Source organism: Plutella xylostella, chromosome 10 (assembly GCF_932276165.1).
Source record: "Plutella xylostella chromosome 10, ilPluXylo3.1, whole genome shotgun sequence".
Lineage (NCBI taxonomy): Eukaryota > Metazoa > Arthropoda > Insecta > Lepidoptera > Plutellidae > Plutella > Plutella xylostella.
In genome coordinates, this window is record NC_063990.1 from 2692676 (window position 1) to 2717337 (window position 24662).

At 43.1% G+C, this 24662-nt stretch overlaps 3 protein-coding genes across 4 annotated transcripts; 1 reads left to right on the forward strand and 2 right to left on the reverse strand.

Annotated features, from left to right (window-relative positions):
• Window positions 1-386: 386 nt before the first annotated feature.
• Window positions 387-2038, reverse strand: LOC119693699. The gene is made up of 4 exons (XM_038117945.2): window positions 1863-2038; window positions 1609-1753; window positions 1168-1317; window positions 387-992 (listed from the first exon to the last, which is right to left on the reverse strand). Exons 1-4 carry the CDS (start codon window positions 1940-1942, stop codon window positions 771-773), a joined length of 597 nt encoding a protein of 198 aa, XP_037973873.2. The 5' UTR covers window positions 1943-2038; the 3' UTR covers window positions 387-770.
• A 1278-nt stretch (window positions 2039-3316) lies between these two features.
• LOC119693721 (chromodomain-helicase-DNA-binding protein Mi-2 homolog) lies at window positions 3317-17929 on the forward strand. 2 transcript variants are annotated; one of them, XM_038118003.2, is made up of 21 exons: window positions 3317-3532; window positions 3954-4024; window positions 4348-4470; window positions 4953-5097; window positions 5462-5607; window positions 5947-6123; window positions 7459-7656; window positions 8145-8303; window positions 8655-8774; window positions 9143-9318; window positions 9841-9964; window positions 10618-10764; window positions 11117-11292; window positions 11707-11881; window positions 12171-12378; window positions 12563-15825; window positions 16086-16280; window positions 16612-16774; window positions 17156-17304; window positions 17486-17546; window positions 17634-17929. In XM_038118003.2, exons 1-20 carry the CDS (start codon window positions 3496-3498, stop codon window positions 17492-17494), a joined length of 5961 nt encoding a protein of 1986 aa, XP_037973931.2. In that variant the 5' UTR covers window positions 3317-3495; the 3' UTR covers window positions 17495-17546; window positions 17634-17929. The 2 variants fall into 2 exon arrangements, with proteins under 2 accessions (XP_037973931.2, XP_037973932.2); XM_038118004.2 differs by having other exon boundaries at window positions 7459-7647.
• LOC119693722 (protein downstream neighbor of son homolog) lies at window positions 17916-23836 on the reverse strand. The gene is made up of 10 exons (XM_048623388.1): window positions 23573-23836; window positions 23358-23479; window positions 22902-23103; window positions 22405-22538; window positions 21811-22036; window positions 20911-21061; window positions 19739-19977; window positions 18911-19114; window positions 18495-18684; window positions 17916-18272 (listed from the first exon to the last, which is right to left on the reverse strand). The coding sequence occupies exons 1-10, from the start codon at window positions 23651-23653 to the stop codon at window positions 18094-18096; spliced, it is 1728 nt and encodes a 575-aa protein (XP_048479345.1). The 5' UTR covers window positions 23654-23836; the 3' UTR covers window positions 17916-18093.
• Between the last annotated feature and the right edge of the window lie 826 nt (window positions 23837-24662).

Sequence of the window (24662 nt, forward strand, 5' to 3'; positions counted from 1 at the left end):
GTATTGTAACTTTTCTATGAATAAGGGGGTTAGTCTATGGTATATTCAATATTGAAGACGTAATAGTTAAAGTTAAATGGTGCAACCCACCCTTAGAGTAACTCACCATCAAAGTTAATTGGTTAGCAGCGCGATACTATTCTGTTTACTTCAACTCTCAGGTTATAGAGCAGCATCACTAGTTCGCGGTTAATATAATTATTCAAGAATAGCTCCACTCCAGCGGTTGTCGCAGTATACATAACCGGCCCATACATCGCTGGTTGTGTATCCTTGCTAGATTTATTTTTAACCGACTTCGAAAAAAGGAGGAGGTTCTCAATTCGTCTTATGTATGTTTTGTTTTTATGTTTATTGTTAGGTACGTGGATAATGATAAAACTGGATGAATTTTCATTTTAGATAACTTTATTTAGGGTATCGAATCATAAGAATTATAATTGTTCCCTGTATACAATTATTCTTCGATGGGATAGATTCACAGGTGTGATACCTCACAGTAACAAGTTCGCTTTCTCATTTTGCACTAAATACCTACAAACATAATTATATTTCAAAAATAATGGAATGAGGAATTCAGGTGTACCTCAGTAGGTAACTACAGTGGCTGTCGGTGTCGGGTATACGAGGTTCTAACCAATTAGGTAGGTAGGTATAGAATTATAGCTCTCGGTCTCTTCAAATACCGAAACAACCCACTGAGTTATGAACAATAACTATTATAATGATAGTATGTAGAGTAAAATGCTTATACATATATTTTTCACTAATTAATTTTTCTTTTCTTTTAACTTCTGCTGTTTATACATTTTGAGGACTTTTTGTCCTGGTATCAGACCCTGGCTGAGGCCGGGACGCTTCAGCTTCTTCCTATCAGAGCCTCCCTCCCACACTGCATCATCAGTCGGGTTCACCTCTTCCACTGGCACATGCTGCGGCTGTGTGGAAGTCACTGTGTCAGCACCCTCGCAAAAAGACCTTGAAAGGATCCTCTGAAAGGGAAGAAATATTCTGAAATTAGTAATATTCTAGTAAAATTACAAGGTTTTTATGGGAATTTGATTCAACTATTAGTCTGGCTATCAAAGCATTGTGATGTATTGACAAAGATGTAAGGTCCTCTCAGCAATATGTCTATGTGAGACTCTAGAATAGTCTAGAACAAACCTGTTTCTCTGCTTCCAACTCTTCAGGGCTCTTTTGAATGTCAGTGTCGTGAGCAAATTTGCATCGGTGACCAAATCTGCACCGTCCCTTCCTGTGGCTCCAGCAAATCTTCTTTCCGTTTATCATCTGTGTCTCTTCTTTCCCTGGAACCTTAACAGTCATGGCCTATGTACTTGACGATTGTATGCACAATTCGATATGATGCCTTACTATATTTTTGCTTTCTGTGTATCATACATAGACATCAAAAAGTGTGCGGCATAAAATGTACAGGATTTCATAGTGATCTGTGTAGGTGGTAAGAGGAACTGTTTAGTGTCATGAACATTTGACCTTAGGACTGGGACTGCAAAGGTGAGTATGTGAATATATTCAGATGAAAACAAGGGATAGGGCTAGACAATTAGATTGTAATTAAAGTAATAGAAAGTCAACATATACCATTTTTACGTGTTTTTCTAATATTGCCGCCTTCGCCAGCTCAGCTTCAACAAACGGATTTGAGAATACTGATGTCTGTAAAGCTGGGGCATCAAGGGAAGGTTTGGGTAACTTTGCCACACTAGGTTTTACTTCGTCTGCCGGCCTAAAATAAAAAGTACGTAATAGAATGAATTGGACTTTATAGAGAGGATTTATCACAATTTTCGTGAAATCAATTGAGAACACATTTTTAAAGTGTGTAAATATATTACTTTTCACTTGGTTCTGGTTCCTCCTCTGTTTCGCTAGATGAAGGCGAAGAGGATCCGTAGTCTACAAGTCCGAAATTCATGATAAATCTTAACTTGGCGATAACAAATCAATAAATTTCAAGAAAAATACGAAAATAAACAAGGGCGATTATCTTTGAGGATTGAGTGAGTGAATGAAAAATAATTGAATGAACGAAAAATATGTAAATGTCACGTCTATGGTCTATGGCCTGCCATACACAAGCAAAGTACCATAGACAATGTACCGACCATAAACAAAAACATGCATACATGGCAAGTAAGGTTTAAAGTTTACGGATACCCTAACTTTTGTATGTCAACGTTGGCACTATTTGCTTTAAATGTTACCAGAATAAAGGTTTTTTACACTAAATGGTAGAATTTTATTTATAGAAATTATACCGAAAATTAGGTGGCTCCTATAAATATTTTTATTCGACATTAAAATTTGTAAAATTTAGCATGAGCTGTCGTAGGTCGTCGTTCCAGTGCTTGAAAGGCCAATCTACAATTTTTGGTAAAACGTCCATCCAACACAAGGCCCCGCATGTTTGACTCTTAGCCACAAGTTCTGGTGACAAACAACAGATGGCGCTCGGAACTCAATACACACATAGTACTTATAATATGTCTGGAATCGAAAAAAATACTATAAATAAAATAAAATAAAAATTCTTTATTTCAGGCAATAAACCCATAGTTACATACTTAATTATTTACAATGTGCCAAAATTATACTATAATAAATAATATTTTTAATTTAAATTAAACAACTATGAAATCCTACATCGCAGTATAGAAAATTCACTCGACTTCAACTCAAATACCCTATGTAGAAAAAGTTGCATGCTCTGACAGAACCCTTTTGTTTGTATTAGATATGTCTTTCCCCGTGGAATGGGATGTAGGTAAAAATTGCTCAGCCGTAATATTAGTTTTCCATTTTTCAGCCTTGTGTGTAAGTAATCCATTTAATTTTCTCCTTACTTGGCACAAAAGGTAAAAAATCTTTGTGTGTGTTTTTAATCAAAATATTAATAAGCAAGTAAACTACAGCTAAAATAAATGGTTTAATTATGGCTTATGTGGTGTTGTATATTGTTAATTATATGTAGGTATCAATATGTGTTTGTTAATAAATTAATAAATAAAAATAAAATGAAATTCATAATTTTTGCTACTAAGCCCCTGTTCCACAATGTCTGGTTAGTCGCTACCTGTCGGATAAAATACATGCTGTCACTGTCTAAAAAATAATAACAGAGAGTGACAGCATGTATTTTATCCGTCAGGTAGCCACTAACCAGACATTGTGAAACAGACCCTAAGTATTTTATTGGTTGTTATGTTTTATTTTAAAATAAATGGCAGATGTGGTAGATTTTCTGGGCAAATAATTGCCACCCCATAATTTCTTTTTATATTTTTTTCTTGTTTTGCGCACCAAGCAACGTGCAACGTGTGAGCAGGATAGCGAATAGTGCTAGAGTTCTCAGACGGCGGCGGCATCAATTTCTGAATTAATTACCATTTGTCGCGAAACTGCGCGTCCTTTATCTTTCCTAGACAAAAATCTTTCATCTTAGTGCAAATTGTGTAAAATAGTGAAATTATGGCATCAGATGAAGAAGTAGACGGTTCTTTTGCAGGTAAATGACCAGTTTTTACTAGCTTGTCATAGGTAAGCCGCCGAATAGCGGTATCATGTGTTTACTTGCGGTGTATGCAATTAAAAATGTGAAAAATTTGGATTTCCGTTCGCGGTTTTCGTATAAAAATGGAAACAAACCGGCTACATTATCGATGGGGCAGCATTGTGGTTATTTTTAGGTTGTATTTGTTTTTGTTTGGTTGTAAATATTTTTAGTGGGAGTTCGTGACAGAAAAGAACATGCAGATCCCCTCATTACTACTTAACAAAATGGACGCCGCCAAACAAAGGGATTAGTGACCTTAACCGCCTTGGATGGTCATGATGAGTCGGTGGCCGTGAGCCGCGGCGGGGGCTGCCGGGGCAGGTGCAGCATGGCTGGAGTGGTCTGACCAGTTTACATTGAGTACTTGTTGCAGGCGACGAGGACGTGGAGGAGGGCGAGGGACAGAACGAGAACTCTGGCGAAAGTGATGAGGTGCCACCTAAGGTGAGGATAAATATGTTTTTTTTTAATGAGGGTAAATATGTATTTTTTACTTACACATTGTGTTCTGCACATTTGTTTAGACTGCCTTTTTGGGATTGTTAGTAAACAAATGTCCCCTGTACCAGAGTTCCTATTTCATAGACTATAGTGTTGGCCTATCCCATCATGAATAAATACATCTTCTTTCTTATCAATATTGTGTTTTTAAGAGAATAACTCCTAAATCTATTCTCCATTGCTCATGACATTGACCCTTTTACATTAACAGTTCTAAAGTAACTATTACTGCGACTAAAAGTAAATATTTTGCTATAAACCAACAGGAAGATGATGACTACTCTCCAGAAGATGGAAGAAAGAAAAAGAAGGGCAAAAAGAGGAAGGCCCGTGGAGAAGAGAAGAAGGGTAGAAAGAAAAAGAAGAAGCGAAAGAATGAGAGTGAAGAGGTAAGTTTAAAATCATGATATGTTTTCATCATCATGACCCATCACATATTTTTTTAACTTATAAACTAAGCTATTGTCTGTGATTCTTATTCATGACTGTATTTTAACTGGTATTCATATTAACAGCTTTTGACATAATCATCATCAGCCTTTTAATAATCTACAGCTGGACCAACTTCATCTAAGTAATGCTACAGCACTCTGTAATTTATTTACACTGTAGAATACCTACATGAAGCTAGCTTGATCATGAAAACCTATTAAACTTCAGGATACACTAAAATGCAATTGAAGTTAACCTTAGGGTTCTTCTATAACCTTATGATTTAACTGAACCAAACATTATTGTTTTTAGAAATCAAGCTTTAATACAGGAACCAATACACAACTGGTATCTTATCACACATAGAATTATGCATAATTTATTTAGTAAATACACAAGTATATTCCAGTTTCTTTTAACACCCCTTCTCTCCCATCAGGAGGAAGAGTTCCCCGCTGAGGACGGTGCGGAGGGCGACAGTGACTACGCCCTCAGTGCGATGTCTTCCGGCAAGAAGTCGCGCAAGGGACGTGGTAGCAAGCATGGCACACCCGGGACACCCGCCGCTTCCGACTCTGGCTCTGGTGAGTCCTGCCATGGAGATTTTAATGCTATTCCAGGGATGTTTTGTATTATTTATGATAGTAGGAATAAGCTTTCTTATCAGCACAAAATAACTGCAGATTTACAAGATACCTTTAAAATGGCATTGAAGTAATAATCTCTCTTTAGAAAACAGCTGTAAACTATACAAGAATAATAACAATCTTATTACAACATGATAGTAACTGTTGGTCAAGAAAATATAGTTTTGTGTGGCACTTTTGTAGAAAATATAGTTTTGTGTAACACTTTTTACATTACACTCATTAGTCTCATTATACTGCAACATCGGTATAAAACTACCACATCACTCCACCCTACCCTAATACACTGTGTTTTATGCAGGCATGCCAACAGTAGAAGAAGTGTGCTCCTCATTTGGCCTCACAGATGTGGACATTGAGTACTCAGACGCTGACATGGAGAACTTGACTTCATACAAACTGTTCCAGCAGCATGTCCGACCATTGCTGGTCAAAGAAAACCCTAAGGTAATCATTTGGAACCTATTATCATTATTAAACATTTATCTGTGTGCAGACAGGTATTGTTTAGTTTATAAAAACAGTGATTCTTCCATTGTTCTGTCGTCACTGTCTAGGTTCTGCTTAGACTATAATTTAATAAACATTTACATTGAATGAAATTGTAACCTATCAAAAATTTATATAATAAAACTTCTATGATCATAATTTATTTATTTGAATTAAGTCAATAATTTTGTAAAATCGTAACTAATAACTTGCCAATCTGTTACCATATCATACCAATGAGGATACCACCAAAGGTTTGACCATAACTTGCACTAATAGAACCTTCTTTCACCACAGGTGCCAGTATCAAAACTAATGATGCTAGTGGCGGCAAAATGGCGGCTGTTCTCGGAGAGCAACCCCAACCTCGGCGGCGGCCAGGGCCTGGGGTCGGAGGAGAACACCAACACCTCCGCCACGTCGGACTACGTGCCTAGCCGGGGCCGCCCCGGACGCCCGCCCAAGGAGCCTAAGGTATAATCATCAGCATCAGCTAATAATCATCCACTGCTGGACATAGGCCTCTCTCCCAAGGAGCGACACAGCACTCGCTCCACGGCCTCCCTCATCGTAAGGTATAATAGTATAGAATATAGCTTTATTAAAAATCATGGAAAGGTTGAGTTATTAACAAACATTTAACATAACAAATTTAAGAACAGTGTCCACGTGGCATTATCTTACAAACAACCTTCTGTTAAAAAAACAGAGCAAAAGAAACAATACAAAAAAAAACACGCACTCACGCCTTGTACTAATGTACTCCCTTACGGGGTAGGCAGAGGTGCATTGCTGCACCCACTTTTCGCCAGTGTTATGTTAGTCCCAATGTAATAATGGCCTATTGCCATTTTACGGTCACATCCAAGACCCGAGAACAAATATCTGTGTTTAAACAAATATCTGCCCCAGCCGGGAATCGAACCCGGGACCATCGGCTCAGTAGTCAGGGTCACTAACCACTACGCCATTCGGTCGTCTAATAAACAATAGAATGAAATATAATTATGGTTTATACAAAAATCCACGTCATTTTCGGTGGTTTCATAACTTAGATTTGAATAATGCGTGTCTGCAACATGTGACTGATATAATTCATCTGTTTAAAATTCAGAGTTTACTTTACAATTCTATTTTTAGTGAGTACTTATATTTACATAACTAGAAGGGGTTCCAGAGTTTATAGAATCATCTGGAAGAATCGAGGTCACTAACCCCGCGCTCTACTTACGTCTTTACGCAATCACGACTTCGTCTTGTAGAACGTACCTACACCTAGTTATAAATTATGATGAGTTTCTATTCTTCATGAACAATGGAAGTTCGACACTTTCACATGTTCATCAGCTATGTGTTTTTGTACCTAAAACAATTTATAGGTAACACTATAGAATTAAATGTCCGTTATAAGTAGGTACTTACTTAAAAATAATGACTTCGTTTTCGTCGTTGTAGTGTCGCGATGATGATTGCCGTATGGATAAACATCAACTCATTATCCTAATATCATCATCACTGGCAACAGCACTCTGTTATGGATATTATTGCAGCGCTCGGGTTTATTATGGGTACAGGAGGTACACAATATGCTCTCCTCATCTACCCTACAAACAATTCCGCCAAGGAGGCCAAAAAGCTAGCTAGCATTTCTTATAAGTGTAGAGCGACGTTTCAGCACTACCACCGTCTTAAAATTTCCAGTTCCACTAAGATCTTATGCTGTAGATACAGTCCACAATGGGTGACTCAGCTAGTCATTCATTAACAAATTTCGCTCCTGCTTATATTAAACAGTCCTTACCACAACAGCAAGAAGAGGTTCAAGACGAGCCGGACGAAGAAGACGAAGAGGAAGCGAGCGACGAGGGCACCCCGGCGCCCAAGAAGCGAGGGCGTAAGGCGCGACACTCTGGGGCCACGCCGCGCGGGAAGCCGGGCCGGAAGCCCAAGGTGCCCACGCTCAAGATCAAGTTCAGCAAGAGGAAGCGCACTAGCAGTGTGAGTGTGGTAAAGTTTCGGCAGTTCATTTTCATTTTCATTCATCTTTTTTTTTTGCTTGGGTTGGGTACTTATTATTATTTGAAGTCGTAAAATTTACTGCTGTGTATGATATGTTTGTCACATCACGATGTATGATGTAATGACTATCATAAAAAATGTTTTGATTGGTAACATAAAGGTTGAGTTGGGTTGGATTTATTAGTTTGAATTTTGCATGTGTCTAACAGACAGCTTTAAATGGGAGTAGCAATATAATGCGGCTTTTTGTATGGAAGTAATATTTACATAAAAATATGTTAATTCAATTTAAATCATCATTATCTAAGATACATTAGTTATCTTTATAAGCATGGCCTTCATATGCTCATCCTCACTATCACCATAATTATAATTTCTATTCATGCAACTTTTATCCCAAATTTGCATATGCTTTATTTTTAAAATTAATATGAAGAACAACCTACAAACTCTGATCCACCCCTATCACCCATCAGGAAGAGGACCCGGAAGGCAGTGCGGGCGCGAACTCCGACTCGGATGCCGAGTTCGAGCAGATGTTAGCTGAAGCGGAGGAGCCCAAGCCCGGCGCGCCGCCCGCCGCCGCCGCCGCCGCCGACGCGCCGGCTGCTAAGGACGACGATGTCGCTGCACAGGTATGATATAGCAGTTATTTGCACAAAGAGTCGTACTTTGACACCTTACTGCCTTATTACGAACTTTTTGAATTAATGTACGAAATATCTATAACCATAACCATAGCGCTTTCGTACTCCAACAAAGGAACTAAAACGCGTAAAACATGTGCACTGGTGATACTGATATCATCATAATCATAATCATCAGCCAACAATCGTCCACGGACCGTCCAAGGAGTGTTACAACACACACACACACTCGCTGTTCTTGGCCTTTCATATACATCCAGCCAAATAATTCAAAGATTTTTATTTTATCTCTCCTTCTATGTATAACATTATGTCTAACATTATGCCCACGGTCCACAGCCGCGCAAGAAGGCGAAGACAAAGATCGGCAACAAGACGAAGCGCAAGAAGGCCAAGACCAAGATCGGCAACAAGTTCCCCGACGGCGCGGAGGAGCCTGAACACCAGGACTACTGCGAGGTATGTTGGAAACTAATACTCTATGTTTGAAGAATTAGAGCATATTATTGTAAGTTACAATTTGTAACGTCAGATCTTGTTTTCTTAGTTGGTAGCAAATACAAGAGCTAGGAAGTTCGATAATAGATTTGCTAGTCAGCATAGGGTCCGGGTTGCAAATATATTATACAAAGTATCTATCAGGTGGCTCAAAGGTAGCTTTGATAGTAGCAGCGTATCATATTTTACTGCTTCTGTGAAGGCTAAGTTGAATATTAGGCCAGTTTTAGGCTGTGTTTGGTAGTACTGGGCTATTTATCTGTAGAGGATCGTATCGGTTTGGTACATGAAGTTTTATTAACCATAACCGTAACATGTTATTCCGTCAGGTGTGCCAACAAGGCGGCGAGATCATCCTGTGCGACACGTGCCCGCGCGCCTACCACCTGGTGTGTCTGGAGCCGGAGCTGGAGGAGACGCCGGAGGGGCGCTGGTCGTGCCCGCACTGCGAGGCCGAGCCGGGCCAGGACCAGGACGACGATGACGAGCACCAGGAGTTCTGCAGGTCAGTGCGTGGATAGAGGCTGTGGATGGTCTATGTTTGTTTTGTTACTCCACGGTGATGTGCAGTTGAAGTGAGTTCTGCAGGTCAGTGGGAGTTGCGAGAGGATGATTATGGACTAATACTTGGATTGTTTTTCCAAGGGAATGTTTAATGTAAGTTCTGCTGGTCAGTGCCGGTAGCTAGAGAGCCTTACGAGGCGCTCTATGCTTAGATTAAGGCTCCAAGGGTATTACTGGAGGTACCAAGAAGATTTTAAGTTGTCAAAGATCTGCATTATTGTTTGACTTCCTCTAGAGCTTACAGCTCGGTCATTATGGACATGCTGTAGAGTTTTGTATATCTGTATCTAATAAGCATTTTGCTAGCACTAAGTTGACAATATTTTATCACATTATTTGTCATCAGCAAGTATTCGAAAGTATGTAATTAGATATTTGTTAATAAAATCATCTATAGGAATTCTAGAGTCTCTTTTTGCAAAGGTTATCAACAATTAACTAACGTTGTTCTTTTACTCCTCAGGAACTGCAAGGACGGCGGCGAGCTGCTCTGCTGCGACTCGTGTCCGTCCGCGTACCACCGTTTCTGCCTCAACCCGCCGCTCGACGAGGTGCCTGACGGCGAGTGGAAGTGTCCGCGATGCAGCGTGAGTACAACTATCTACACACTCATTAGCAGAAGATTTAAAACACAATTTGATAAATGGGGTGAAAAACTAAAAGCTAATTAAAGATGACGCCTTAGGCGACTGTGCCTAATTCCCCAGTTCTAATTGGTTGATTCAGTCGCCATTTTTTCTCCCCAACAATGTCATTGGTCAGAACCTGAAAGGCACACTCGATTGTGCTGTCGAAGTTTCACCTGGTTTTCTTCCCCATTATACAGATTCACAGTGCCGATAAAGCTAATGATAGCCGCACAAATCTACATAATAAAAGACAACTAAGGCATACATACACAAAGGAGATACAATGCCAAGAAAATAATCTCATCTTTATGCAAATAAAGCTATATTCATAAGGCTGTCAAATCCATACAAGCTACATATATCAATTTGAACATTCAACTATATCGCTAAAGCAGTTAGCACTGCAGAATAACTGCCTGTAACATAATCAATAATCCCTACATCTCCCTCACAGTGACCCTCTATAGAAGGCAAGTAATCAATAACCCTCTTATTTTCCCCCCAGCGTCCCCCACTAGAAGGCAAGCAATCAATAACCATCTTTATTTCCCTCACAGTGTCCCCCACTAGAAGGACCAACCCCATCAATAACCCTTTTATTTCCCCCGCAGTGTCCCCCTCTAGAAGGCAAGGTGCACAAGATCCTGACGTGGCGCTGGAAGGAGCAGGGCAAGTCGAAGGCGGCGCGCAGCCGCGAGTTCTTCGTCAAGTGGCACGAGCGCTCCTATTGGCATTGCAGCTGGATCTCCGAGCTACAGGTGCGTGTGATAAGATGATGGTGATAAGTTTTAGATTATGTATAGTTTTAAACATGATTAACCATGACTTTTGTATGAATAAAACAAGTTAACAATGGTATAACTCTAGTGAAGCCTAAAAATGTTTTCATCACTAGAATGAGGAGAAACTGCTATGATTTAGATATAAAAAATCAATAAAAACGATTACCGAAAGGTCTATTTACTTCAAACAAACACACAGCTAGAATAAGATAACTCAATGTTCAATGTTGGACCTTTTAACATAACACGGTTTAATATCCAGACCCCCTTAAATTCATAAATAAGCGCATTAACGCATTAACCAGCATCTTGCCCCCCACCTCCACAGCTGGACGTGTTCCACCCGCTCATGTACCGCTACTACATGCGCAAGTACGACAACGAGGAGCCGCCCAAGCTGGAGGAGCCGCTGGACGAGCGCGACGGCCGCGTCAAGCGCATGAAGAGCAAGCAGACAGTAGACCACGACCTGCAGGAGAAGGCCTTGGAGCAGCAGTACTATAGGTATGGCACTGTGTGATCTATGTATAGACCTGCTCCCGCTCATGTACCGCTACTACATGCGGAGAAGGCCTTGGAAGAGCAGTACTATAGGTATGGCATTGCTGGTTTTCGAGGGCAGTTTATAGAGGGCACATTGAGGTATAGAGAAGATATAGGGAGCGTGGTATCACGTGTTTTGTGAGCTAGCACTACGCCGACTGGCAGGTTTAAAGAGCCCTAAAGGTTTTATGTGGTAAATGAACCATGAAGTAAAGCACTTCACATCTTTTCACTACTTTGATATGTTCTTGCGATGAATGCCTTTCCTACAAGTACTTGATAATATTTCAGTAGTACACAGAAAAATTATCGACATTTAATATGTATTTCCACTGTAGTTCAAATTAAACCTAAGCTAAACACTTTCGTTTCCAGGTACGGCGTAAAACCGGAATGGCTGATCGTGCACCGCGTGATCAACCACCGCACGTCGCGCGACGGCACCACGTTCTTCCTGGTGAAGTGGCGCGACCTGTCGTACGACCAGTCCACCTGGGAGTCCGAACATGAGGATATTATGGGATTGAAGCCCGCCGTCGAGTACTATCAGGTAAAAAATAGGGCCACATTATTCATAGAATAGAATAGAATGTGAAATGTATGGATTGCCCCTTACGCTACCGAGTGCCCAGATGTATAGCGACAGCTATGTAGTGAACTAAAAGTTGTGACCGATGTATAATAATATGAGGGTTTTATTCTCGATGTGTGAATTTATGGTGTATACAGGTATTTGATAAATGCAGCGCCAAGTCTTACAGAACTGGCGATATAGGTTTTTATTATCTCATAGCATAATGTTTGATGTATGTTTAATAACTGCACGTTGTTGTTTCCAGGACATGCGCGCCTACATAACCTCCGAGGGCAAGTCCAAGGGCAGCAAGGGCAAGAAAGCCGGCCGCAAGTCCAAGAACCGGGACTTAGACGACGACGACAGCAGCGGACAACAACAACGCACACACAAGTACAACCCGCCGCCAGAGCGCCCTATCAGCAACCTCAACAAGAAGTATGAAGACCAACCGCCGTTTGTGTATGAGACAGGTAAATCTGAGATCTAGTGTTATTAGATGTAAGCTAGAGTTTGGAAGATGCTTGTGGAGTTTCTTGCCAGTTCTTCTCCTGATAGAACAAGCCTATTTGAAATGGATTAAAACATAGTTATTTGACTATTTTTATGCCATCATAATCAGAAATCAGTTTTATAAACTCTACTTTGTCTTTACAGGCATGCAGCTGCATCCTTACCAGCTCGAGGGTCTCAACTGGCTGCGGTACTCGTGGGGACAAGGCATCGACACCATATTGGCCGACGAGATGGGTCTCGGCAAGACCATCCAGACTGTCACATTCCTCTACTCGCTGTTCAAGGAGGGACACTGCAAGGGACCATTCTTAGTCTCCGTGCCACTGTCGACAATCATCAATTGGGAACGTGAATTCGAATTGTGGGCTCCGGATTTGTACTGCATCACATATGTGGGTGACAAGGACTCCAGAGCCGTGATTAGGGAGAATGAGCTGACGTTCGATGACAACGCAAACCGCAGCGGCCGCCCCTCCAAGATCAAGTCGCAAGTGAAGTTCAACGTGCTTCTGACGTCATACGAGCTCGTGTCCATCGACGCCACCTGCCTCGGCTCCATCGACTGGGCCGTGCTGGTCGTCGACGAAGCCCATAGGTTGAAGAGCAACCAGTCCAAGTTCTTCCGTCTTCTAGCCGGATACCACATCAACTACAAACTGCTACTCACCGGAACTCCACTTCAAAACAACTTAGAGGAACTCTTCCATCTGTTGAACTTCTTGAACAAGGACAAGTTCAACGACCTGGCCGCCTTCCAGAACGAGTTTGCCGATGTCTCGAAGGAGGAGCAAGTGAAGAGACTGCACGAGATGCTGGGCCCGCACATGCTGCGGCGACTGAAGGCCGACGTGCTCAAGAACATGCCCACCAAGTCCGAGTTCATCGTGCGAGTCGAGCTCTCGCCCATGCAGAAGAAGTATTACAAGTACATTCTCACAAGGAACTACGAGGCTCTGAATCCTAAGGGCGGTGGACAGACCGTCTCGCTACTGAACGTGATGATGGATCTGAAGAAGTGTTGCAACCATCCCTATTTGTTCCCGGTGGCGGCTGAAGAGGCTCCGCTAGGGCCTCACGGAAACTACGACACACAAGCTTTAATCAAAGCGGCAGGCAAACTGGTGTTGCTGTCTAAAATGTTGAAACTGCTGAAGGAACAAGGGCACAGAGTGTTGATCTTCTCACAGATGACAAAGATGTTAGACATTCTGGAAGACTTCCTCGAAGGCGAAGGATACAAGTACGAAAGAATCGACGGAGGTATCACCGGGACCACGCGTCAGGAAGCCATCGATAGGTTCAACGCGCCGGGCGCTCAACAGTTCGTGTTCTTACTGTCAACTCGCGCCGGAGGTCTCGGTATCAACCTGGCCACCGCCGACACCGTCATCATCTACGACTCGGACTGGAACCCGCACAACGACATCCAGGCCTTCTCCCGCGCGCATCGTATCGGCCAGGCCAACAAGGTCATGATCTACCGCTTCGTAACGCGCAACAGTGTCGAGGAGCGAGTCACCCAGGTGGCCAAGCGCAAGATGATGTTGACGCATCTCGTCGTCCGCCCCGGCATGGGCGGCAAGGGCGCCAACTTCACCAAGCAGGAACTCGATGATATATTGCGCTTCGGTACCGAGGAGCTGTTCAAGGAGGACGAGGGCAAGGAGGAGGCCATCCACTACGACGACCGCGCCGTGTCCGACCTGCTCGACCGCACCAAGGAGGGCATCGAGTCCAAGGAGTCGTGGGCCAACGAGTACCTCAGCTCCTTCAAGGTCGCCGACTACTCCACCAAGGAGGGCGACGGCGATGAGGAGGTGGACACGGAGATTATCAAACAGGAGGCGGAGAACACCGACCCCGCGTACTGGATCAAGCTGCTGCGCCACCACTACGAGCAGCACCAGGAGGACCAGGCGCGCTCGCTCGGCAAGGGCAAGCGCGTGCGCAAGCAGGTCAACTACAACGACGGCAGCGTCGCACAGACCGACTCCACGCGCGAGGACACCACCTGGCAGGAGAACGGCTCCGACTACAACACGGACTTCTCGCAGCCCAGCGACGACGACAAGGAGGACGACGACTTCGACGAGAAGAACGACAACGGCGACCTGCTATCGCGGCGCAGCCGGCGGCGGCTGGAGCGGCGCGAGGAGCGCGACCGGCCGCTGCCGCCGCTGCTGGCGCGCGTGGGCGGCAACATGGAGGTGCTCGGCTTCAACGCGCGCCAGCGCAAGTCCTTCCTCAACGCCATCATGCGCTACGGCATGCCGCCGCAGGACGCCTTCAACTCGCAGTGGCTCGTGCGCGACCTGCGCGGCAAGTCCGAGCGCAACTTCAAGGCGTACGTGTCGCTCTTCATGCGCCATCTGTGCGAGCCCGGCGCCGACAACGCCGACACCTTCGCGGACGGCGTGCCGCGCGAGGGCCTGTCCCGCCAGCACGTGCTCACGCGCATCGGCGTCATGAGCCTCATCCGCAAGAAGGTGCAGGAGTTCGAGCACATCAACGGCTACTACAGCATGCCCGAGCTCGTGCGCAAGCCCGTGGAGCCGGTGAAGGGCGCGGGCGGCAGCGCGGCCGCGTCCCCCGCGCCCTCCTCCGCCACCCCGCTCACGTCCGCCGCGCCCTCGCCCGCGCCCGCCGCCGCCGCGCCGCCTGCCACTACAGACAAGGAAGAGAAGGAGGAGGCCAAGGACGCCGACAAACCAGACGCGAAGGAGGCCGACAAGAAGGACGAGCCCATGGACACCTCCGAGGTCAAGGAGGAGAAGGAAAAGGAAAAAGAGAAGGAAATCAAGGAGGAAGAAAAGGAACAGGACAAGGAGGCCGAAGCTAAAGACTCTGAGGCGGAAAGACGCATGTCCGTCGACGAGGAACCGCCCAAGGTCAAGGAGGAGAAAGACAAGCCTGAGGAGAAGAAGGTCGAGAAACCCGAGGTCGACTCCACCGAGAACATCAAGGAGGAGGTCAAGGACGAGGCCGAAAAGAAGGAAGACGCGAAGAGCGACAAGGCCGACTCCGAGACGTCAGACAAACCAGACTCCAAGAAAGACATCAAGAAAGATGAAGACGACGACGACGTAGTCCTAGTTAAAGAAGAGGAGGACCTTAAAGTAGAGCGTCGTAAGTTCATGTTCAACATCGCCGACGGAGGGTTCACAGAGCTACACACTCTATGGTTGAATGAAGAGCGCGCGGCGGCGCCTGGTCGCGAGTACGAGATCTGGCACAGAAGGCACGACTACTGGCTGCTGGCTGGCATCGTGACGCACGGCTACGGGCGCTGGCAGGACATTCAGAACGACCTGCGCTTCGCCATCATCAACGAGCCCTTCAAGATGGATGTCGGCAAGGGGAACTTCTTGGAGATTAAGAACAAGTTCTTGGCGCGTCGGTTCAAGGTGAGTTTGTCAAGATAAACTGATAACTTTTGCCTGTTACTTACAATATAGCTGCGATATAGTCACTTATAAGGCTGTTTATCAACTGTAGCAGAGAGTCTGTAATGTCCGTTTTTAAAACTCTATTGGTGTCTTTCGACTTGTCCGGTGTCCGCGGCTCCGCCGCAGAGCTCTACTGCAGTAGAATGGCAGCCTAAAAGTACTCTACATTCTTATCAAAGATGAAAACATTCCATATAGTTGCAATGTTTCTTCCACAGCTTCTAGAACAAGCGCTAGTGATCGAAGAGCAGCTGCGTAGAGCCGCCTACCTGAACCTGACTCAGGACCCGAACCACCCGGCGATGTCTCTGAACGCGCGCTTCGCCGAGGTCGAGTGCCTGGCCGAGTCGCACCAGCATCTCAGCAAGGAGTCGCTGGCCGGCAATAAGCCCGCTAATGCTGTGCTGCATAAGGTGGGGGTTTGATTTTTTATTAATGGTTTTAAAGGGTAGAATCTTTTTCACTGGTGTAAAATAAATACATAATAAACATTATCAATTCTCTGCCACCTTCTATATATAGGTAACGCTGTTTAGGTGCTATTGATTACTCTATTAAAGCGCTATAATATGTGTTATGGTAAATAGGTTTATGCGGGTAAAATAACCCAACTAAGTTGAAACACTTGAAACCAACGAAACTTGTCCATTGAAATGGTGAACCCATTCAAGAACACACACATACAAGTTTACCTCCCCCCAATATTTTTATCTACTTTTACTCTAACCGAGTGTAAATCCCCAGGTGCTGAACCAACTGGAGGAGCTGCTGTCGGACATGAAATCCGATGTCTCTCGTCTGCCGGCGACGCTGGCGCGCATCCCGCCCGTTGCGCAGCGCCTGCAGATGTCCGAGCGGTCCATCTTGAGCCGTCTCGCTGCCACCGCCGCCAACCCGCCGCCTAGCGGTTAGCAAACATTACATATAATAAGAACTAAAGGGACTGTTTTGTCGATCCTTTTGATATTAGATTCAGAGCGTCGTAGGAATAGATTAATTATTCGAACTGGCCCCGCGGCACGAGTCCGTTATCGATGTCGATAAACTCGTTTAATTGGTCTTTCTTCAACAGCAACGCCGTATTTAAGGCTACTCGAGATATAGAGACGGTTATTTCCGTCGATAACGAACCCGTGCAGCGGGGACGGACGAATCTTTTTTTCCGTTGAAGCAAATGTTGTCCATCAGTGATTTCGACAAACCGTGCTATCGGATAAGTTAGATGCTCTCCGTTCTATCCTACATACGTGTAATCTTTTATTAATTTGTACCCATCTCCACCCAACAGCAGCCCAACTGGCGACGTTCCCGGGCGGGTTCTCAGCGGGCGGCTCGCTGCCCGGGTTCAGCCCGACGGCGGCGCAGGCGGCCAACTTCGCCAACTTCCGGCCGCAGTACTCCGTGCCGGGGCAGCCGCCCGCCACCGCCACCTCCAATGTAAGTGTAAAATGTAAAAAAATAAGACCGGTGTAGAAGTTAAATATTTTATTGGTTTTGGATATGCCATTGTTATTGAAAGTTAAACTTGTTTACGAACCTTATTTCTAATTTGTATTCTTTTTTACTTATGCATCTATTTTTTTAATAAAATACTGAAGTTGCTTTTCTTCTTTTCCAGAAATCATAAGGTCGCTGCGCAGCGTAACGTATAGGAATTATTTTAGAGCTATAAACATCAGGTAAAGATTTTTAACGATTTGAGTATGTTTATTATTTTGTGTTAAAATATTCTTAATGATATTAAGCAAAGTTATTGTTTGTTTCAGCGCTCAGCGAGCGGTGCCGTGACGGTAACATAGAAGAGTATTTTAGACGTAAGCTTACTGGATTCCTGCTCCACACATTGGGTTGAAGTGATAATTATAGTGATTAGTGCAGATATGTTAGGTAACATAATAATTTTACGTGGACTCTCATATTATTTATTTCATCTGATCTGTATGATGTCGATAACTTGTTTTCACGTGTATGTAAGTGAATGTGGACGTATTGTTTTATGAAATCTTTATTTTTAATTTACCAAAAACGAGAATCGAATAAATCATAAAAATTATGCAAAAAATCAAGTTTTATTTCATCATTTGAACTTTGGCACACCAGGTACATTTCACATAATTTTGTAAATGAAATTGTAAAATCGATTTCATTCTTTACACTAAACACTTGTAGGAGTCCTATGACCAACCGATATCGTCATAAATATCCGGGACCCCTGAGAAACATGTGTCACCATGAGAAGGTGTCATCTTCTGAGTTATAAGTGACACTGTCTAGCACCCTGATGACGTCAGGGTCCGGGGAGCAGAACTGCTGCAGCATGTCGGCACTGAGCCCGCAGTCCGAGAGGTTCTCCTTGCTGAATGCATTCGTGAAGTTGTTCGCTTCATTCTCTTTTGGCGTTTCATCTGTAAGAAATGTATTGATTAGTTGTAGGATGGATGGTAATTAACCACAAGTTATGTTCTTATTAAGCAGAGTTACGTGTTTATTGGTTGGGTGGCTAGTATTTATGACGATTGCCTTGAACAATTAAATTGTGCATAGATAATTTGGAAGGACCTAGACACCTAGACATTAGGTATCTTTTCAGCGGATCAATGCTACTTATAAGAAAAAGAAAAATGTACCTCTAGCGATATCCCTCGCGGCGTATGTAAACGCGAGCGTGGGGCGATGATGGGCGAATGTGCCACTGAACTCGGCACAGCTGTCGCGCACGACTCGCAACAGCGAGTGCACGGTGGTCGGCAGAATCGGACCCCGCAGCTCGATCGAGTAGTATTTGTTGTTGTCGCTGTATATTGAGCTTTCTTTCACCTGGTGGAGGAATTTTGATCATTATTATCATCATCAACAATACAAGACGTCTTCTATCGCAATAGATAGAAAGGTAATCGACAACCAATTAATTCATCGCAGCAATGGCGTCTTTTGACCCGGAAGGAAACAGGTGAAGAGGAAATACTTGGTAACCTTATTCCATTTCATCCATTTTCACTCGATTTTTGATTTTAATTGCATATAGAAAGGTTTTATAGCTAACCTTAAGTGACTGCAGCGTGCCTCCCTGGAAAGCTGTAGGCGCTAGCAGTGTCGGCGGCACCCCCGCGTAGGGGCCAGTCGGGCTCACTATAGACTTGCAGTTCAGGAGGAAGTTGAACAAGGCCTGGGCGTCGACGCCGCGCACGAAGACGAGTGACTCCGCTGCGCTGTCTACACTGCTTTCTACGCTGTTCTGTATTCGAGCCTAGGGAGTAAATGAATGATTAAAGAGGCAGTGCATCTGATTTATTGCTATCTATACAATAAACTTTTTGAATTTAGATGGTGCCGTGGTTAGTAATTGAGTGTTGCGGAGTTGACCCAAGGTTCGATTCCCAGTCGTGTATTGAATATGCCCTAATCATGACAGTTTTACCCATTTGGCACTCTCATTACACTGGTTACACTGGCGCTAATAAAATTGTGTGCAGCCATAGAAAAACGCGGACCAGATATGTTTAAGTTTAGTAAAGTTTAATTAAAAAATATCATTGTGACGAATGAAAAAAAAACACACACACTCTCACGCCTTGTTCTAATGTACTCCCTTGCGGGGTAGGCAGAGGTGCATTGCTGCACCCACTTTTCGCCAGAGTGTTATGTTAGTCCCAATGTAATAGAGCTTATTGCCATTTTACGGGCACATCCAGGACCCGAGAACAAATATCTGTGTTTAAACAAATATCTGCCCCAGCCGGGAATCGAACCCGGGACCTTCGGCTCAGTAGTCAGGGTCACTAACCACTACGCCATTCGGTCGTCATCGTGACAAATGTTGTACACAATATGCAGAGATACTAAAGAAAAATAAGTAAGTGCAGCAGCTAACCTGAGTATTATTAATCTTCTTAATCACATCATTCTCGAAACCCAGTTGCGACAGGAACTTATCAGAGTCCAGGTCCTCTTCATCGCCCGACTCCTTGCCCTGGCCCTCCGGCGAGCGCGCCTCATCCATTGTGTCGTAACAACTGTCGAACGAAGAGTTCTTGGGCCGGTCGTCCTCCTTGTCCGATGTGTTTAGCTTCTTCTTGCTGTCTGGCCGTAGCGGCATTGTGTATTCTACGTCTGGGAGAGGAGACAATTGTATTATTCAGACAGACAAATTTTGGTAGAGGAAATAATTTTAGGTCCGGTGGACGTACGATGCGTCGTGCTTAAGCGACGCTATTACCGCGCTATAGTCCTCGATCAATATAATTCTAGTCTAAACCACATAGTCCACTAATAAATGCTTACCCTTCTGTCTCAACGCATGTCCTCGCCCACGCCGCCCAGCCCGCCCGCGCGGAACAAACACGTAAATGTGAACCTTCTGCTCCACTGAATCATAGGACTTCAGGAAAAAGTAGGTATATAGAACGTCGACCATACTTGATGGTAATTCTAGGTTTAAAGGTATAAATCCGCACTGGGCTCGCCCATGCCGCCCAGCCCGCTCGTGCGGAATAGACGCGTGAATATTCTGCTACACTGACTCATAGATAGGACTCTGCAGTATACAGAAAGTCGACCATACTTGAAGGTAATTTTAGGAACCGTGAACGCTCAGGCGGCATGCGATAAAACCGAGCGACGCTTATGGCGCGCGTTGTAGTGCTTGGTTACTATAATGTCCCCACATTTTTTATTTTTTTATGTAGTCTAAACCACGTTGTCCACTTATAAAAGCTTACCCTCCTGCCTCAGCGCGTGTCGCAGTCCCCGCGTGGTGGGTCCGACCAGCGCGCTGGGCTCGCCCACGCCGCCCAGCCCGCCCGCGCGGAACAGACACGTGAATCTGAACTCTCACTGACTCATAGGACTCCAGGAAGAAGTGTAGAATAAGTATTGACAACTGACGTAACTTGAAGATAATTAAAGGCCCTGACGTGTGGGCGCAATGCGTTACGATTAGGTACTTAAGCAAGATCGAGCGACGCCTATACTTAATGTAATCTCACGGTGACTATACTAAATGTAATATATTCTAAACCACATAGTCCACTAATAAAAGCTTACCCTCCTGCCTCAGAGCATGTCGCAGCCCCCGCGTGGTGGGTCCGACCAGCGCGCTGGGCTCGCCCACGCCGCCCAGCCCGCCCGCGCGGAACAAACACGTGAATGTGTTAGCGCATACGTAGAAGTATGGGCAGTGGCGCGCGCGCAGCAACTGTGGAAGAAGAGGGGAAGTGATTTAGGATGATTTAGAAAATATAAAGAGAGGAAATGGCAGCGATTAGTAGTGACATAATAATTTTATGGGAGTTAAATAGAAATAGCCAATTTATGTCTTACTACCTGATACTGCGTGCTTTGCTTGGCCTTAAAAAGTTGGCATGGGAATTCCGAGATAAAAAGTAGCCTATGTATTAATCCAGGGTTAACATCTTACTACATGCCAAGTAGGGCATGCAATGCTGGTAATATTTTCAATACCGGTATTGAGTTCCGGTGTTAGAACCCGGTATTAATACCAGGCAAAATACAACAAGAAAAATCAATCAAATTCCGTATTATGTAATTTTTTTACGAGAATTGAGTATTAGAGTTAAAATTTTAGAACGCATGGACAACAAGTAGATTTCCAAAGGCCAAAAACCGCATGTAACGGTTGAAAACAAGTGCACTTTCATAGTATATAGGAGCACAAGGCTAACTATATCTAAATCGATTGATTTATAACCTAAAAATTGTCCGATTCCGGTATTACTTCAAAACCTGTATTAACTTTCAATACCGGTATTGAAAAAAGCGTGGATTTTGTCCGGTGATCCCGGTATTGGTATTACACAATACCGGTATTGCGGTATTGCATGCCCTAATGCCAAGTTTCATAAAAAAATATCCAGCTGTTAAGCAAGAAAAAGTAACAAACACCCATACAAACTTAAAATTTTCACCTTTATGGATTATAAGTACCTGAAACAGTGACCGGAAGCTCTCAGTCCAGTCTCTCAACAGCGCTTGCTTGGCGTGGTCGTGCGCGGCGAGGAAGCTCGTAGCGGCGACGCGGCCGGCGGCGCGCGGGTGTAGGCTCAGCCACGGCAGCGCCGGCTGCTGCCAGTATAAGCAGGTCTGGTGGAAGCGAGCCCGCGGTGATGTGTCTAGTGTTGGAGAGGAGGTTGTGTCTAGGCAGCGGACGAACCTATGTGAGGGAAAGGGGATAGATTAAGGTCTGCGATATGCAGCAGATGAACCTAAGAAGGGTTGGGTTAGATAGGTAGTTGTTATGTGAGGAATGGCAAATTTGTGATGAATCTTGGGTCTATGTCCAGTACAATACCTAGTGAAAGATTTTTAGGTGATAATACCTATTTTTATTACGTAAACACTTATCACCTTACATTACCAAATAATACAATTACAAATAAGCCTTCAAACTATAAAAAAGAATAAAAGAGTTGCAGTAGGTACACAATCAGAAGACAAAAGTAGGTACTAAAGTAACAAGATTTGGATACACCTTTCTTCTGGCTATTCCACAGTTATTAAAAGTTTAAATAACAAGCATACCCTGTGATTCCTGAAGCCTCCTCACTGGCTTTCAGCTGTTGACTCCAGGCAAAAGGTTTTGGTGACATCAGCCGCAGCTTGGTCTTTATGGCCCAGTCTACGGGCAGGTGCTTATACCTCTGCTCTGTTGTTTGCTGAAAACCAAGAATCTTATAAATAACTTTTTCCTCCATCAAAGACTGAAAATCATATGGGAGGTTCCTATAATCAGGTCAGGGCTAATGCTAATAGCCCAAATCTGCATGTTGCTTTAACAGTTTAACAATGGCTTTATTCTCATTATTTAAGGTTTATGTCAGCTTTTGTATTAAAATTGAATGGAGATTTATCATATTCAGTATCATGATTAGCTTTCAGGTAAATCTTGAGGCTGGGGAGCTACAAGCCAGAATACCATTTACCTAAGTACATAGTGATAGTGTATGGCATTCAACCATATATTTATGATGGTATTTACATAGGATTACAATAAGATGTACATAGTATAGCACACTTACCACTTCAACAGTATGCTCAGCAGTATATTTCTGTAACAAGTTTGAGAATGTGGATAGTTTGTCTGTCTCTATCTTCTTAGCCGGTTTCTCTGGAGTTTTGGCCGGCAGCTTGAGAAGGGCAAACAAGGTTTTGTCATTGGACTCGTCCAGCGGTGAGCTTTCATTGCTGAGCTTGGTTTTCTTGCTTTGTTGTGTATTGTTCCTGTTTAAAATAAATTAAAAATTAAGCTCTATACCAAGTGTAAGTTGAAGTCTATATCTACACTGCCATTTATGTTATAAAAGGGCATAATGTACCACTATTGCAAAAATAATAGCTTAGAAAATTTTAATATCCGTTTTTACATCAGAGAAAGTAAGTATTTTTTACAAAATAATAGGCAGAAAATGATAGTGATGGGTACTTGTGGTATTACTTTGGTAATTTTTACCAGCTTTAAAGCAGGATTAACTTACTTGGAGAATGGATTAATCTTCCTCTTGTCACCCTCAAGAATTCTAGAGAAATCTAGGTCGACAGTGTTTTGGGCACTAGGACCTGCATCAGTTGAGCTGTTTAGAGGTTGCTTCATGCGTTCCTGTAAAAAAATTAAAGGAATATGGTATTTTATGATTGCATAAAACAACAATAATTTGTGTAACTACAACAATTATGTATATTATTTACTCACTTGTAAAGCTTTTTTTCTCCTTTTTAGCCGATGCAGCTGCATTACTTCGTCCGGCCTTTTCCATGGTGAAGTGGGCTCCATAGTTAAAACAAAAAATACAAAGCTAATATTAATTTAAAGACACTATCATGTGACGAACGATTAGTTTTGTAAACACTGAAAAGCAAAGTAGGTTCACGAAATAATTCAATTAAAATTTTAAATTCCGATTATAAATAAACGCGGATCGGCCTTTTGTTGTCATTGTCAAACGAAAGAATGGATACGTTTTGAAATGTTAACCATTACGGACAAAACATAGTATGTAATGAAGTTTTATCATGTAATATAATCCGTCATACATAATTTGAAGTACTTAAATCATTTCAAATATTTACTAAATAATTTACATATTTATTGGTTAGCTAAATATAAGTTTTTTGTATCCTACACCTAATTATAACGGTACAACGTTATAACGTTTCGAATGTGCATGCAGCTGTTAAGTCAGTAGGAGCAACCTGCAGAAATAACAAAATACAAGAATGCAACACTCAAAAACTTAACTTAACTTTGCGTGGCGGCAAAATAAAGCGGGAATTTTTTTTTTTAAACAAAAGAAAACTAGCTAGATTAAATTACGCACTAAAGTTTAAACTTGAAGTTAAACGTTATACATGTAGTTAATAAAATTATTATAAAGCGTGAGCGTGTTTGTTTGACTCGGTATTTTCTATATTGGGCAGATAGGAGGGAATATGTGTGTCCTTTGTGGTAAGAACGTAAAAGTTATTAAGTATTTAAAAATATTTATATCCTACATTCCTACATTAACGTGAAAGTTTGTGAGTATGAATCATGTATGAATGTTTGTTGCTCTTTCATTTGGTGATGCCCTAGATTAACTCAACTTTTTATCCTGGAAAACTTTTTAACCACAGTCGGACAACCCGAAAGGGTAAGACAAAAATTATTAACATTTCCCTAATAAACTTTTTAAGTGTTGGCTCAGTTAAGTATATTGTTTTCCTTCATTGTTTATCAACGGTTTTTGGTGATAAATATTATGTTACATAGTTAATGGCTTCCTTCCTGCATTATTTTAAATTAG